This window comes from Balaenoptera musculus, chromosome 3 (assembly GCF_009873245.2).
Source record: "Balaenoptera musculus isolate JJ_BM4_2016_0621 chromosome 3, mBalMus1.pri.v3, whole genome shotgun sequence".
Taxonomy (NCBI): Eukaryota; Metazoa; Chordata; class Mammalia; order Artiodactyla; family Balaenopteridae; genus Balaenoptera; species Balaenoptera musculus.
This window is the reverse complement of record NC_045787.1, coordinates 129,868,176-129,885,458: the sequence shown is the minus strand read 5'-3', so window position 1 is coordinate 129,885,458 and position 17,283 is coordinate 129,868,176. Positions and strand designations below refer to the sequence as shown.

General features: G+C 41.7%; 2 protein-coding genes across 7 annotated transcripts in view; one reads left to right on the top strand and one right to left on the bottom strand.

Moving 5' to 3' along the window:
- The window catches only part of MRPL22 (mitochondrial ribosomal protein L22), a 39,677-nt gene extending 26,265 nt beyond the window's left edge, over positions 1 to 13,412 (bottom strand). For 3 of the 5 annotated variants that reach the window (XM_036849147.1, XM_036849148.1, XM_036849145.1), the window contains exons 1-2: positions 11,283 to 11,599; positions 11,169 to 11,211 (exon numbers count right to left, since the gene is read on the bottom strand). In XM_036849147.1, coding sequence (XP_036705042.1) covers positions 11,169 to 11,211; positions 11,283 to 11,310 — 71 coding nt within the window. In that variant the 5' untranslated portion in view covers positions 11,311 to 11,599. Of the gene's footprint in view, positions 1 to 11,168; positions 11,212 to 11,282; positions 11,600 to 13,388 lie in introns of those variants that run through there. The other 2 variants (XM_036849149.1, XM_036849150.1) reach the window with 2 other exon arrangements.
- GEMIN5 (gem nuclear organelle associated protein 5) overlaps positions 13,011 to 17,283 on the top strand; it is a 41,690-nt gene continuing 37,417 nt past the window's right edge. The window contains exons 1-3 of one of the 2 annotated variants that reach the window (XM_036849136.1): positions 13,011 to 13,253; positions 14,066 to 14,226; positions 14,949 to 15,130. In XM_036849136.1, coding sequence (XP_036705031.1) covers positions 13,088 to 13,253; positions 14,066 to 14,226; positions 14,949 to 15,130 — 509 coding nt within the window. In that variant the 5' untranslated portion in view covers positions 13,011 to 13,087. The remainder of the gene's footprint in view (positions 13,254 to 14,065; positions 14,227 to 14,948; positions 15,131 to 17,283) is intronic. The other variant, XM_036849138.1, reaches the window with a different exon arrangement.

The window sequence follows — 17,283 nt, the reverse complement described above, 5'->3', positions numbered from 1 at the left end:
ATCTTAAAAAAAAAAAAATGGTTCTGAAGAACCTAGGGGCAGGGCAGGAATAAAGATGCAGACGTAGAGAATGGACATGAGGACACGACGATGGGGAAGGGTAAGCTGGGACAAAGTGAGAGAGTGGCATGGACATATATACACTACCAAATGTAAAACAGATAGCTAGTGGGAAGCAGCCACATAGCACAGGGAGATCAGCTCAGTGCTTTGTGTCCACCTAGAGGGGTGGGCATAGGGAAGGTGGGAGGGAGATGCAAGAGGGAGGAGATATGGGGATATATGTATACGTATAGCTGATTCACTTTGTTATACAGCGGAAAGTAACACAACATTGTAAAGCAATTAATACTCCAATAAAGATGTTTAATTAATTAATTAATTAATTTTTTAAAAAAAGAATCCGCCTGCCAAAGCAGGGGACACGAGTTCGAGCCCTGGTCTGGGAAGATCCCACATGCCATGGAGCCCGTGCACCACAACTACTAGGGAATGTGCTCTAGAGCCCATGAGCCACAACTACTCAGCCCATGTGCCACAACTACTGAAGCCCACACACCTAGAGCCCACGCTCCGCAAGAGAAGCCACCGCAATGAGAAGCCCGCGCACTGCAACGAAGAGTAGCCCCTGCTCCCCGCAACTAGAGAAAGCCCGTGGGCAGCAACGAAGACCCAATGCGGCCATAAATAAATAAATAAATTTATAAAGAAAAGGAATTAACAAATGATAGCATGGGTTATTGCTAGAATCCATTTCCTTCTGTAAAATTTCTTCCAACAAATATTAGATTTTAACTCTGCCTAGAGCTCTAGCTTACTGTTAGCATTCTAAAGAATGAAAATAAGTTAAAATCTTAAAACAAACAACAAAAACGAAAAAAAAAAAAAACCAAAAGGCAACCAGGATCAACTTTTATCATTTTGAAACTCAAATATCACTACTGGTATTTACTATACCCTTTCATTTACTAGGAAACCCAAATCCCTTTAGCTTCACTGCATCTCTGTAAATTGGGTGAAGGAAGGTAGGCATGAACCACCACTCCAGAGCGCTTGTACACGAAACACACACAGGTTCCCACAGTACAGTGAGATTGCCTGAGCTCAAGCAGAAAGTGAATGGTATGCTGGAACTAGCATATGAATTTCCCTTCTCTCATTATTCTGGTGTTTTCTATCTACCAATACTTGAGGATTAAGTTTAAGTACCATGTTTCAAATCCTGCCCATAGTCATTAGGCATTGAAGAGTAGCAGATACAAGCCAAATTTTAGGATTAAGAGTTAACTCAGGTAAGACAGAGTATCTGAAACTTCCTAAAGTCACAGTTTGACAGAATACTTCCTCTTTGTTCCTCAAAGTTTACTTTGAAATTTAGTACAAGGTATACTCAAGTCCCAAGTGAAGATAATACTGGCCTCAGGCTCAATCTTAAGAAACTCATGTTATTAGATGCATCAAGGTAAAAAGTTCTTTGTTCCAAATTTACTTCAGATAACATTAATCCCACACTTGAGGCTGAATAAAAGAACATCCTCCCTCTTGCCTCCATTAAAATCTAAAATAAAAAGCTGAAGTGATATGTATATTCTCATAACTCAGTATAATTTTAGTACTTTGTGAAAGTCAAGGACAATCAAACAAGGAAACAAGAATTTAGCAAACAAAAAAAGTGAAAGCCCAGCAACCATGGACCATGATAAGCTCAGAGTTTTTCCGACCTCGGCATTATTGACATTTTAAGCAGGTCATTCTTTGTTGTGAGGGCTCTCCTGTGCCTCTGTCATAAGGATGCTTAGTGGCATCCCTCACCTCTACCCACTAGATGCCAGCAGCACCCCCTGCCTTGTGACAATCTTGCAGCGCCTCCAGATGTTGCCAAATGTCTCCTGGGGGGAGGTGAGAGGCAAAACTGCTCCCAATTGGAAGTCACTATTAGCTAAAGCAGCATTAAAACAAACAAACAAAAACAAAACGACAGTGCTAGTTTTTGCAGACTAGGGAGCATGACTTCTCTGTTCCAAAAGGTTCCAGTTATCACGCCATACACATGTGGATGGTTAGTAAGTCAGATTTTCTCACTCTGTAAAGCAATAATGACTAAATGACTAAATTTTACATTCTTATTCATAAGAATAAGTGGGCCCTTAAGGCTGCCTGGCATTCCTACTGTATTTCTCTAGTCCATTTACTCTCCTAGCCCCTGTAGACAAACTTCATACCTCCTCCTTGCTAGTTAAACCTCCCATATCTCCTCCCTCATCCTCAGTCTCAGCTGATAATTGTGCTTATTCCCTGAGAAAATTGAACAATCAAAAGAGAACTTCCAGGGGACTTCCCTCAGTTAAGACTCTGAGCTCCCAATGCAGGGGGCCGGGGTTCAATTCCTGGTCAGAGAACTAGATCCCACATGCGTGCCACAACTAAGAAGCCGGCAAGCTGCTACTAAGGAGCCGGTGAGCTGCAACTAAGGAGCCTGCCGGCCGCAACTAAGAAGCAGGCGAGCCACAACTAAGAAGCCCGCCTGCTGCAACTAAGACCCAGAGCAACTAAATACATTTAATTAATTAATTAATTAATTGTTGCTTTAAAAAAAAAAAGAAGAGAACTTCCACAAGCTCCCACCACCTAATCTACACACCCACCGGCATCCATAGCCATACACACTTACTATCTTCACGTGTTACTATGAATGCAAGTCTGTGCCCTAATCAGGACCAATCTCGCCCCTTGCTCCCTAGATCCCATTTCTTCCCATCCACTCAAGGGCACTGCTTCGGCAATTCTTTCTTCCCCCTTTAAATCGTCAATTTTTCTTCTCTACTGGAACACTACCATCAGCAAACAAATATACTCTAATATCTCCCAACTTAACTGTCCCCTGACCACCTCCCTCTAGCTACTGCTGCAAAACTCCTTGATTGAGTTACCTAAACTCCCTGTCTCTAATCCCAGCCCTCCCATTCATCCTTAACCCTCTCCCATCATTCCACCAAAACTGCTTTATCAAGGTCATCAAAGATATCTGTGTTGTAAAATCCAGTGGACAATTCTCAGTCCTCATCTGAGAATGATCTAAGTATCCCTGGTAAAAGGGCTCTCTGACTACCCAACAATTCCAGTGTTGGAGGGTGGTTCCTCACACCACCACTAAGTAATGCTCTGACACCAGCTGGGTGTCCTACAATTAAATTCAATTCTGACACTCTCTACCTGGGGACAGCATCACATTAAGGGCTCTGTCCCACAAGACCACCCTCCACTTCAGATGCCAATTACAAGCTCAGGTTGTTACCTGTGCTTCTGACCAACTGGCTATAAACCAAGAGGTTCTCATGATGCCCTTCTTGGGTTTGATTAATTTGCTAGACCAGCTCACAAAATTCAGGAAACCCATTTACTCACTAGATTACTGATTTTTTATGAAAGATAGTAAAAGATATGAATCAAAAGCCAAATGAGGAGACACACAGGGCAAAGTCCCAAACAAAGGAGCTTCCGTCTTCGTGAAACGTGGGGCCCAGCAGAGTGGCACATAGAAGCATTCTGGCTCCCCACTCAGAAGCTCTCTGAACCCCCTCCTTCTGGCTTTCTATGGAGGCTTCATTACATAGGCAGGATTAACTAACTCACTGGCCTTTGGTAACTGATTCAACCTGCAGTCCTTCTCCCCTCCCTGGAAACCAGGAGGTTGTGGGACTAAAAGTTCCACCCCTCTGTTCATGGTTGGTTCCCCTAGCAACCAACCCCTATCCTTAGGTGCTTCCCCAAATTCACCTCATTAACATAAACCCAGTTGTGGTGGAAAGGGGCCATGTCAGGAATAACAAGACACCCATTTCACTTTATGGCTCTGAAGTCATAAACTGAGGACAAGAGAACAAATATGATGACAAAAGAAGCTCCCATAACCCTATGGCTCAGGAAATTCCAAGGGTTTTGGGAGCTGTGAGCCAGAACCATGGACAAAGACAAAATATACATGAGAAATATATTGTGGCCTATTTGTCATAAATCATAATGTCACATCTGGTCACCTGCTCTTCCTTGAGGCACTTTCTTTACTTGAGTTCCAGGACACTACACACTCTGGGTTTTCCTCTCACCTCTCTAGACACTTCCCTAGTCTCCTCTGTTTTGTCCTCAACCTGATCTGTAAATGTTGGCTGCCTCAGGTAGGAATCAATCCTTGGACTCTTGTGCTTTCTATCTACTCTCATAGTGAAGTCAACCAGACTCATGGCTTTAAATACTGTTCATACACTGATGACTCCCAAATCTGCAGGCCTTCTATGAACTCCCAACTCATATATCCAATTGCCTCCTCACATCTCTACTTGTATGCTTACCGGCGATCTCACACTTAACAAGCCCCAAACTGAGCTCCTGATAGTCTCCCAAAACTTGCTCCTCTGGAAGTCTTCCTACCTCAGCAAATGGTAACTCCACACTTCCATCTGCTCAGGTCGTAAACCCTGGTGTCACCCTTCTTTCTCACACCCCACATCCAATTCATCAACAGGTCCTGTCAGCTGTTGTTAATGCACTGCCAGAATCCAACCATTCACCCACCTTCACAGCCCCCCTAATCCAAGCCACCATAATCTCAAACTTGAAATATCCAATGGTCTCTACTTCTATCCTTGCTCCTCATCCCCACTCTGGTCTGTTCTGAACACAGAAAGAGCCACCACCCATAAACATAAGTGCGATCATATCACTCTTATACTGAAAACCCACCAATGGTTTTCCATCTCACTAAGAATAAAAACCAAAGTACTTACAATGATCCATAAGGCTCTACATGATCTCCTATTCCTTCTTCTGACCTCATCTCCTACTACCATCTCCCCTCCTCACTCACTGCTCTTGACCATACTAGGTATGTTCCCTCCTCAGGGCCTTTGCACTTATGTTCCATCTCTCTAGAATGGTGTTCACCCAGATGTTGGCATGCCTTGACAGCCTGCTCCCTGGTTTCTTTCAGATCTTTACGCAAATGCTATCTTAATGAGGCCTTTCCTATCTAAAACTGCAACCTCCCTCTTGTATACACACACTTCCTATTCCCATTCTCTGCTCTCATTTTCTCCTAAGCAGTTGTCACTATCTAATATACTCTGTATTTTACTTATTGTTTGCCTCCCTCACTAGATTGTACACTCCATGAGAGCAATGATTATGTTCTTTGTTCACTACAAAATTCCTAGTGCTAGAATAGCCTGGCACACAGCAGACACTACATACATATTTGTAGAATGAATTCGAGAATACAGGGGACAGCCAAGTAATATAAATAAGAGGGCTGGGTATAGGTACCTATGTAAAAATTTCACACTTGGCTGGAAAATGAGGAAAACTGAAGAATATACATCCCATCTAAAGAGTGGTACACTCTTCTGCTCTAGAAAATTGTTGCCATGCTTTGCAATGTATAATAGAATCTAGAAACCTAGATTTTTATGAGAAAGCTACTACTTTTTAAACACTGATTGAAAAAGAAGGTTTTAAATACAATATAACATACAGACAAAGCATATCTGTAGGCTTGATTCATCAGACAGATCTCCAATCTGTAACCTCTCGGGGTAAGATAGCACAGCCCCAAAGTGGCTATTTAAAATGTTTCATTCTTCCCTGCCTCCATGTTACTCTTCTTTTTCATGATATAGCACATATTTATTCATTTATTTTTATTTTTATTTATACTTATATACTCTGGGGAGTTTGGCCCACTATAGAGGGGATGAGAACAAATTTAAAAAGTCACAATTCTCAGCAGAACAATTTTTAAAAAGAATCTGAGAATAAATCAAAAAGTTTATAAATATATTATTGTTCAACCTCCTAGTTCACAGATCTAACACCTTCCCTCAGAAAAGCTAGTGGAAGCCTCTGGTGTCAATAATCATGTGAAAATAAGGCATTAAACCTTTCAGATCACTACTGTATCATTCAGAGTAATAACAGTCATATTCTAGTGAGTAACTAACTGCATGGGTATATAAAGCTTCTAAAGCCCTCATTTTGTCCTAAGGAATACTTAAAAGAATTTGTATAATCAGCATAAACTATTCTATTACATAAAGCTGGAAATCTGTACCTATACTTAATTTGCCATTAGGATTCCTTCTTGGCACTGGAGTGGAAAAACCTGAATCTCAATTTCTGGCAATCTCTCAGACTACAACTTGCATCGGTTCAGGCTGACTGATGGTTCAACTTACACTTACTGACCAAGTAATAAGGATAGGGTACTACAGGTACTATTCTAGGTGATGGGAATGCAAAGAGACATAAAACCTATTTCCAGCCCTCAAGTGATTTAAAATTCAGTTAGAGAGATAAAGGATTAACCATAATGTGCAACAGGCATTAAAATGTCAGAAGTCACAGGAGGGCTGGGGTAATCAGGATGGCTTTGAGGAGTTGGGGTCTGAGCTGAGTGTTGAACAAAGTATGGACTTCCACATGCAGAAACCTGGGAAAAGAGCACTCCAGGTTAAAGGCATAGCAAAAGTAAAGGTGTGATTTACAGGGCATCTTTCTGAAAAAAAAAGACCTGAAGATGATACAACAGCCCTCAGAATACAGTGGGCTGAATGGTGGCCCCAAAGATATGTGCACATCCTTACTCCCAGAATCTGTGAATAATACATTCTACAGAAAAGGAGGTAATTAAGTTAGGGATCTTGAGAGGAGGAGCTTATCCTGGATTATCTTGTTCGGCCCTAAATGTAAGTCTGTTTTTCTTAATGAGAAAGATGCAGAGAAAGTTTTGAAGCAGAAAAAAGGAGGGAAAGGTGAGGTGAAGACAGAGAGAAGCCGGAAGAGGCAAGGAATGGATTCTCCCCTATAGCCTCCAGAGGGAGTACAGCCCTACTGACACCTTGATTTTGGATTTCTGGCCTCCAGAACTGTGGGAGAATAAATTTCATTTGTTTTAAGTCACCCAGTTTGGGGTAATTTCTTACAGCAGCCCTAAGAAACTAATACAGAAACCTTTCAGATCCATGATTTAGACTTGAAGGAGATACAAACTCTAATTGAAAGAAGAGTCTTGAGAGTGCTTTCAAAGGAATAAAGTGTCACATAAACAAGAGACTCACTAAACAAACATAAATATTATGGAATTGAAAATGTCCATCTATAAGGTCTCCTTGTTTTAGCGCATGGCCATTTTAGGGCTTATTGTCAAGCCTCAATACTGGTCAATTTTTCTTTTTTCAAAAGTAAATATCAGGGAATTTGCCTGGTGGTGCAGTGGTTAAAAATTTGCCTGCCAATGCAGGGGACACAGGTTCGATCCCTGGTCCAGGAAGATCCCACAAGCCACAGAGCAACTAAGCCCGTGTGCCACAACTACTGAGCCCGTGCTCTAGAGCCCACGAGCCACAACTACTGAGCCCACATGCCACAACTACTGAAGTCCACACGCCTAGAGCCCGTGCTCCACAACAAGAGAAGCCACCGCAATGAGAAGCCCGCGTACCGCAACAAAGAGTAGCCCCTGCTTGCCACAACTAGAGAAAGCCCGGGCACAGCAACGAAGACCCAGTGCAGCCAAAATTAAACTAAAAAAAAAAAAAAAGTAAATGTCAGGGAATTCCTTGGCGGTACAGTGCTTAGGACTCCATGCTTCCACGGCAGGGAGCACAGGTTCAGTTCCTGGTCGGGGAACTAAGAACCCACAAGCCACACAGCGCAGCCCACCCCCCTCAAAAAAAAAAAGTAAATGTCAGCATACACTTGATTTCTATTTAAATCCTTTTAACTAAAACATTAAAATAAAAGATCATTAAATTATACCATTTTGATCATGGTTTGTGGTTCTTGGGGACTGTTGTCACTTTTAGGAAATACAACCTGAAGTGATTAGGAGTAAAGTACCATAACGTGTACAATTCACTTTCAAATGATTCAAGGAAAAAAGCATGTATATTTATAGAGTTATGTTTACAACTGATGAATCCAGCTGAAGGACATTGTAATCTTTCAACTTTCCTGTAGGACTGAAATTTTTCAAAGTATATTGAGGAAAATATTTCACCCATTAACACAAGGGTCACTGCCTGACACACTTTCCAACATACTTTACACCACTAATCATTACTGTGTAGTTACGTTTATTATTGTGTATCATTATTGTCCTTTTGTTTAGTTATGATGTCCCAGTGCAAAGATTCCTATACTAAGGATTATGAAATTACAAGCCAAACTATGAATGTGATATGCATTTTTCTGGGAACATTTCTTGTGGCTTTCGTCATACTCTCAAAGAGGTCTGTGACTCAAATTTAAGAACCACTGTCCTAAAGGGCAAGGAATCACAAGCCCTCAGATCATAGGGTAAGATTTATTTAAGAGAGCACAAATCAGCGGGTCTGTCAAATCTGCCGGCCATGACAATCAGAACACTGAAAGCATGGATGCATAAAAACAAGAGATAATTTCTACCCCTTACACTGGAAAAGTCTCTTAAGAGTGACTCAACTGACCAGGCTAATGTATATTTCAGTTTCTTATCTTTCTGCCAATTGTTCTACAAAAGTAGGGCTGATAGATGAAATATGTAATCTCATCTAAGAGTGTTAAGTAGCTACTGATTGGTTCCAGCATTAAATCTGATTCCTCTCAAACAACTTCACAGCAATATCATCCCCAGTCAAAACACCTCCACAGTGCCAGGCGCTAAAATAGACATTTAACGTATTAGTCTCTTAGTTCTCACAACCATCCTTGAAGTTAAATATTATCCTCATTTCGTGATATGAGGAAACTGAGCCCCACAGAAGTTAAGCAAATGGCCCAAGACCACAATACTTGTACCTGACAGAGACCTGAAATCCAGCTCTATCACCTGAAGCCCAGTGTTTATTCAAATATATCACACTGTTCTCATCATTTATCCACCAAACTGCTGATTCATGACATTTCCAACTTGGTTTTTCTTATGGAGAATTTTAACCTATGTACACCTTAGTAACCAGTGCCTTCAAACTTTTAAACCACCAAAATATACTCTTCACTCTTTAAACTTAAACTCACCTCTTCCAGAAAGACTCCCCCGACAAACCCCTTCAGGGCTCATCACTCAGTCCCTCCCATGATGTGATACAGCACTATTTTAAGCCAGAGAATTTTCTGTTTAGATCCTAGGTTTGCCATGTAACCTTCAGTAAGTCACAAAAATTCCCAAATGCTTGCATCAGTAAAATGGGAGACTTGAAATTCAAAGGTTGGAAATTGTCAGTCTGCTACCAAATATAGCCTGCAGAAAAGTTTTATTTGGTAAGCAGCATTTTTTTAATCCAATTCAATGCCTTTAGAGGAGAAATGCACTCTATGACTGTCACAGGCCCTACCACTCTCTTTTTACAAAGACCACTTCTCCTAGTTCATTCATTTCTATTACCTGTCTGGCAATTGGTATGTAATTACATTTCCAACCACTGAATTAGATATCTCTAAAATTTTACACGGTCATCATAAGCATTAGTTATGCCTTTTCTACTTAGCTTTCATGTGGTCATTTCCCCACTAGAAAGTTCAGAATGGGGACTTGTAAAATCATATAACTTCAAAATTAGAAAGAGCCTCCAAGACTACCTAGCAAAATCCAACCCTCTTGTATTACACAGATGACAAGACTGAAGCCAAACTGCTTTAGTTACTTGCTCAGAGCTTCCCAATATAAGTCAGTGTGGGACAATTTAAATCAACAAAAATCAACAAAATATTCACTTTGTGCAAGACCCTATACTGGAGCTACAAAAAGAAACAAGAAGTGCCCCTAACTGTCCAGGATACACAAGGTAGCAGAGGACACAGACACATATATATGAGGCCATTATTTAAGGAACACATACTAAAGGAAAGGAGAAATTGATTTCTTTCATTTTTAGTGAGATCATGAAGGGGAAACAGTTAAAGAGGAGTCTGAATAATGAGAACTGCTGTTATTGACAGAAAGTGAGGGAAAAGCATGAAAAACCAAGAAACAAGTAAAGGCACAGCATACTCAGAAAAAGTAAGTAAATTAGCATGGCTGGGGGTAGAGTGATAGAAGATAATCTACGAAAGCAGTGAAGACAAATCCTAAGTGCCAGTACTTCCTACTTTCTTCTTTAGCCCACCTCTTCCTCCCTCGAGCCGAGAATCTAAGACAAAGCTAGATATAAGGGGAACTCAATAGTAGTTTATAATGATAAAAACACTAATGGCAGCTAAGATTTAGGGCGGGATTATTATACACCATGCACTGAACAAAACACTTCATAAGCCTTATCTCATTTAATCCTGATTAAAAATCTATGAGGTAGTAGTAATTTTCCTCTCATATCATAGAAGATAACTGAAGCTTAGGAAGAATAAGTAACTTTTCCAAAATCGCAGTTAAAATGTGGACTCACACTCAACTTATCTGTCTCCAAAGTCTATGGACTAAACCAAAATTAATGTTAACAAATACATCGATCAGAAAATTTACAATCAGATTATCAACCTTCAAAGAGCCACAGCTGTACTACAGAAGAAGAACAATGAGAAGGGAGCAGAGAAAGCCTCTTGCCAGTACTGACTTCAGCTGCGTTCCCTAACCTTAAAGAACGCTTTGTCCTGAGGTCAAAGAATGCTCTAAAAATACAGTATAAACCTTCAAAAGTCCTGTAACTGAGGGACCTTGGGCAACTTACTTTACTTTGCGGGCTTCAATTTCCTTGTCTGAAAAAATGGGTATAGCAGTACCTACACTACGTAGGATGCTCTGAGAAAGAGATAAGGCGTACAAAGATTTTAACACAATGTCAGGCACGATGTAAACCGCATCTGTCTACAATACAGCCCCTGCCCATATAAGCAAATAATTACAGAGATAACTAGAAAAGTACGCTCCCAATTTGGGTGGGAGAATCTAACCATATCCAAAAAGATCAGAAAAGAGTGTTCAGAGAAGACATTTACAACGTCCCTTCGGTCATAGATAATCCTGATACCCGCAGGGCTATGCAATACGGCGGTGAAAACACAGGGTGGCAAAGCAGAGACTCTGGCTGTCTCGTTCGCTAGCCTCAGAGCCTAAAGCAGAGCCTGGCACTTAGGCTCTAAGTAACTGAGACTAGTAAGACTGAGGTTTGGACCCTTCCCTAACTCCGAGGCGAAAGACTTACCCCAAGGCCAGCTTCCCCCTCAGATTCTGCATCCATAACGCACCTGCAATATCAACACACGCCGTCAATTCAGACTCCCACCTCACTCCCTTCCTCCACCCAAGAAATCCTTACCCAAACGATCCAGTATTGCCGCCGCCATCTTGCTCCCTCCCTCTACGGAAGCCTCCGAGTTCAGATGCCGTGTGGGCAAAACGCATGCGCAATTCTCCGGATTTAAACCCCTCTTATCGCGAGACCGAGCTGCACCGACACCCAAGGTGTTGTCATGGAGACCGTGAACACGCAGCCGGCGCTTGGTCAGACCAGCGCCGGTGTGGTCAGACCAGCCTTGCTTGGGAATGAATTACTTAGCAAAGGTCAAAGACTAGCGAGTTTCCGAAAATTCGTCGGGATCCAGAAAAACTGCGAAGCCTCACCTCACAAATGGTCTGAAAGGATTAGGAAAACAGAGACAGTGAACCAAGCCAACTAACCTGGGAGGGCTTCAGTTTTCTCAAAAGAACTAAGTATCCCTACGGCACAGGCTTGTGAAGATCACTAGAGATTGTGTGAAAGCTCTTTTAAAGAACAAACATACAAACTACTATGTATAAAATAAATAAGCTACAAGGATATTTTGTACAACACAGGAAATATAGCCAATATTTTATAATAACTTTAAATGGAGTATAATCTTTAAATATTGTGAATCACTATGTTATACACCTGAAACTAATATTGCAAATCAACTATACTTCAATAAATAAATAAAAATAAAGAACGAACAGTTCAAATACAAAGTATGATGCTAATCTCCAGGTTGACCTCCAAGAGATAAGAGTTAATAATCAGCAGGCACTTGTTACCATATATGGCCAGCAGGCATTTCACTAAATCTCATGTATTCCTCACAGCAATCCAATTAGACCTGTATTATCAGGTCTTCAATTGAAAAAAAAGATTTAGGATAGGTTAAAATCTCTCAGATAATAACTGGCAAAAACAGTGGTCAATCTAGGGTTGGGTGCCTCCAAAGTTAGTGCTCCTACCCACATCCGAATAAGTAAATGTATATATATATATGTATATATATATATATATATATATATATATATATATATATATATATACACATATATATGTGTATATATATATATATATATATATATCTTCATTAGCATAGACAGCTCAGGTTTCGTTTGCTACATATGCAAGAGTTCCAGGTATCCAATGCAAACAAGCAATACGGAGTAGAAGAGTGTAAGCGCAGAAACTGAGCATTTTAGGATGTTTGAGTTGGAAGGAAACTTTGGTTCTTTTTCCTCCACAGCACTTAACACATACAGTCCCTTCATAGAGTTGGCACTTAATCAGATCAAAAGAGAGTCACTCTATTCTGCTGCTTCTTGAGTATCAAAAACCAGAGCCAGAATTTCCACCCAGTTGCAGAAACCCTTGTTTTTGATTTCTGATTCGAACTTTTATCTTTTTGTTAATTGGCTTCTTGTAGATACGTTTAAAGCATCTCCAGAGCTACCAAGGTGCCCCGGCACATAGCTTTAAAAAAATATTTGATGGGATAGGGTTGAACAGGTCCAGAGAATAAACCAGCAGTGCGGGGAGGTGACTCCATCAGTCTAACCTCTTAATTAACCTTCCTTGCTGTAGCAAGTGACAATACCTAACCAGCAGCACCAGACCCTCCAGCCGCAGGCGGCATTGGTGGGGCAAAGAGCCGCCCGCGGAGCCCAGCCTTTCCCAGCCCCGAGGCCGCAGGAGCGGCGCGCGCAGTGAGACCTGGACCTCCGCGCGCGCCGTAGCGGCGGGCCCCAAGAGGCGGGGCTCTAAATTAACACCGCCCCCTTCCCGGCTCCGGCGTAGGGCTACGAACTGTCTGCCTCAGAGCCTGCTTCCCTCATCCCTGGTTGCTCGTGATCATGGGACAGGAACCGCGCATGCTGCCGCCCTCCCCTAACTGGTACTGCTCCCGATGCAGCGATGCCGTGCCCGGGGGCCTCTTCGGCTTCGCGGCGCGGACCTCTGTCTTCCTTGTCCGCGTGGGCCCGGGAGCGGACGTGATCCCAGGGACGTCCCCATTTCGAGGTAATTCCCCACTTCTTGGCCCCCGCCTGCCTGCACTAATTGCGTTCCCCAGGGGCGCCGAGTGGGCGTGTCCTGCCACCCCCCTCTCTATAGATAGGGAAACTGAGACTCGGGCAGGGAGAAGGGTCTGCTCACGGTCATCTAAACTGAGTCGTGTCCCGGTCTCCAAGGTTGGCTGTTCACCACGCTGTGGCTGAGTGATCCCGCCTCCTGGCGCTCTCACGTGGATCCGCTGGCTTACTGAAAAGTTATCCATGTGTCTCGCCAGGCATTTATAACACCTAGGCCTTCCTCCCCAACCCAGTGCGTGCGGGACCCCTGAGAGCCTTCCTGGGGTTGGGTGCTGCCTACAGCTCCAGGTCCTAAGAGAGATCCTACAAATATATGATACTCATTTCTGTAAGATGAATGACTTGAGCTGGATGCTTTCAGGCTCCAAACTACGTTTTGATTATGCCTTGGGATATGGCATGCCAGATATTTATTCTTTTCCAAATGACTTCTGGCCAGATCTAAATAGGAATCCCTTTTACATTCTTCACTTGAGCTGCTCCTCAGCCTAAGAATTAGGCATATCAAGTGATATGAATGGTATTTTACAGTTGAGAAGACTGAGGCCCAAGAAGATAAAAAAACTTGTCTGAAGTCAGGTGGCAGAGCCAATACCAGCACTTGGGGTTTCTGATTGTGAGTCCCTGGAAATTTTTGTTATTCCATGGGATAAGTGAGGCCCCAATCACCATCTAACAACAGAAGGATTCTGCCAGGAATCCTTGGTAGCACTTTAATCTGGAGTCTGGTTTTGCTTGAAGTCATAGGGGAGTTGGTGGGACACACCGAAAGGGTGTCTGGCTTCACGTTTTGTCATCACCCGGGTCAATACAACCTCTGCGCCACCAGCTCCGATGACGGGACTGTGAAAATCTGGGATGTAGAGACAAAAACAGTTGTGACGGAACATGCGCTCCATCAGGTACCATGACTTGCTGGTTTCTCAGACCATTATTATTTATCTGTGCCAGAGTTCTCTTCCTTCAAGTATAGTTTTGCTAGCTCATCTGCTCAAGGTAACTTTTATAATTGTGTTTGTTGATTAGATTAGAAGCTCTATATTGTAAGGTACCTCAAAACTTTTTTGGAAGGAGATGCATATAAATCAGAGGTCAGCAAACTGCACTGCTGCCTGCTTTTGTGAATTCTTTCATTGGAATACAATCACAGTCATTCATTTAAGTACTGTCTACAATTTTAAGTATTGGCTGCTTGCACAGTACCGTGGCAGAGTTGAGTAGTTACAACAGAGACAATATGGCCCACATAATCTGAAATATTTACTCTCTGGCACTTTACCATGAAAAAGACTCCTGATATAAACTGTAAGTGAATGAAACTTGTTTCCAAACTAGATGTTTAATTGATATACCTGCCTAGAGAATGTAGGAAAGGACTCAGTTAATCTTAGTAAGAACTTTGCTTTAATCTGTCAAAGAAAGAAATTTTTTAAATGGCTCCTTGATCCCCAGTAGCCTAAATTCTCCTATCATTTGGTTATAATGTAGTCTTGCTCTACAAGTGGTCCTGACAGTATTTATTAAGTACCTATAATGTGCCTAGCATTATACAGGTTAAAAACTAAGTAAAAAAAATTCAGCATTGACAAATGAAAAGCAAAGATATCTTTGTTTTGTTTTAAAGCATACAATATCAGCATTGCATTGGTCTCCTCTAGTAAAGGATTTACTAGTATCTGGAGATGAAAAAGGAGTAGTTTTCTGTTACTGGCTTAACAGAAATGACAGCCAGCACCTCTTTATAGAACCCAGGACAATTTTCTGTCTTACTTGCTCACCTCATCATGAAGATTTAGTAGCCATTGGGTAAGTACTATGCCATCTGCATTGATGATCTATTTTTATGATCTTATTTTGCATTTTCTTTGCCTTCTCCTGTCGCTTTATTCCTCAGAGAAAACCATTTACAGGTATTAACCACTCTCCCTTCACCCCTGGTATCATTTATTCTTGTGACCTCTGGGTCCTCACTGTCTCTCCCATTCTATTTTTATTTCCTTGGTTTCCATGATACTGTACTTTACTCATTCTTCATATCTGATTTCTTCAGTCAACCTCCAAATGTCAGAAATGTCCTCTTTCATCTTTTTTCCCTCCATACTTACCCTTGGTTATAACATTTACTCTCACAGTGTCAAACGACTCAGCTCTGTCTCTGGTTCTCAGCTCTCCCACTCAATTGGGAAAGCGATCTGGCATTGGGATCTGTCTCCCCAGTGATCACCAAGGTTGTTTCACACGAGCTGCCTGAGAGCGCAATCCCCACTCCTTCACCACTCCATTTACTTCTCTCCCAAAGATGTTCATTCTCTCTAGTTTGAAGACTAGACATAAGCACAAGAATGTAGGAGGAGAAAGTTCAACTGGAGTGGATTCAAGAGACTGGGAGGTGAGGTAGATACACATGGAGACAACTTTTCCACAGTTTGTTGTGACACCGTGCATATAGACGTGAAGCCAGAGGAGGTGTATGGGGGTCAAGGGAGTATTAAATGGAAGATAACAAAGGCATGTTTTTATGCTGATGCTGAGGCAGAAAAGGGGGAGCCTGTGGCAGGGGTGAACAGTGAAGAATACATGAGTGATAATGGGAGGTCAATAGGGAACTGGATCCAGACCACAAGTAGAAAGAACAGCTGAGAATGTGGAAATAGGTGCAAGTAGGTTCACAGACCTTGTTGGAAGAGGAGGGCGTTTCATTCTGATGGCTGCTGATTTTCTTAGTGAGGCAGAAGGAGGTGGAGAAGAAGTCAGAGGTGGAGTCAAGTTCAGGGTGGGGAAGGAGCTGGATGCAGGAAGAAGGTATGAAAACAGTCATCTCAGAGAAGAGGAAAATGAACTTACTGAGAGAAACTGCAGGTCCTGTGGTCCTGGCTGAGTGCCAAGCCAAGGATCGTGGTCATGAATTTTAAGTAAACTACTCAAACTGGTTGAGAAAGGATATGGTTGGATTCAACCAGGTTTGGGGTTTTGTGGAGTAAATACCCCTGAGAGAAAGGGGGAACAAAGGAGATAAGGGTGTTTTTTAAGGAGTGATTATAATGATGGATCATGAAATCTGCACTGCATGGGGAGAAGGACAGGAAGACAGGTGTGGGTGAGTTAACAGTGAAAATGGAAGGGGTCTGTGATTGGAGGTCTCCATGAAATGGGAGCATTGTCTTGGTGGGAGTACAAGAGAGGGAGCAGAAAGGGTGGTAGGCAGGGGTCAGAGAAGGGTGAATCAAACTGACCTTGAAAGATGAGCAGGAATTCAGAAGAAGAGAAGAGTCTTTCAGGTGGAAGACAATCAAACAGGATTGAATCAGAATTTGTTTTTAGAGGTTCTTCAAAACAGTCCCTGACGTCTTGACTGAAATTGCAAAACAGGTTGATCACATGACTATTAGGTTATATATCTTGATGGTTTTTCAAAGTCTGTGTCTTCAGAGATTTGATATATTCTATGATTTCATTTTTTTTAAGTAAAGCTGTAATGGGGAAAAATTTTTTTTAATAAAAGGAGAAAAATAAATAAAGCTGTAATGGTATTTTTCCCTGTAGGACTGTCTAGTGTATAGGAAATGTAAACAGGTATGTCCACTTTGGAGAGCAATTTTGCACTTTCTAGTAAAGCAAAAATATGTATATCTTAACATTCTATTACTAGGCATCAAACCTGAAACTGGCTTAAGTGTGTATAAAATTATTAATAGCATTTTTTGCTTGTGATAGTAAAAACCAAATGGAAGCCCTTCAAGAGGAAAATGAGTAACTAAACTTGTGGTATATTCATACGGTGGAGTACTATGCAATAGTATAAACGACTGACCAGGAACTAGAGTTACACGTGTCAACATGAATGACTCACAAAAAGAATGAGTGAAAAAAGCAAGCTACAGAAAAACAGACAACATGATACCATTTATATGAAGTCTCTAAATATACAAAGTAATTCTGTATCTTATTTAGGAATATAT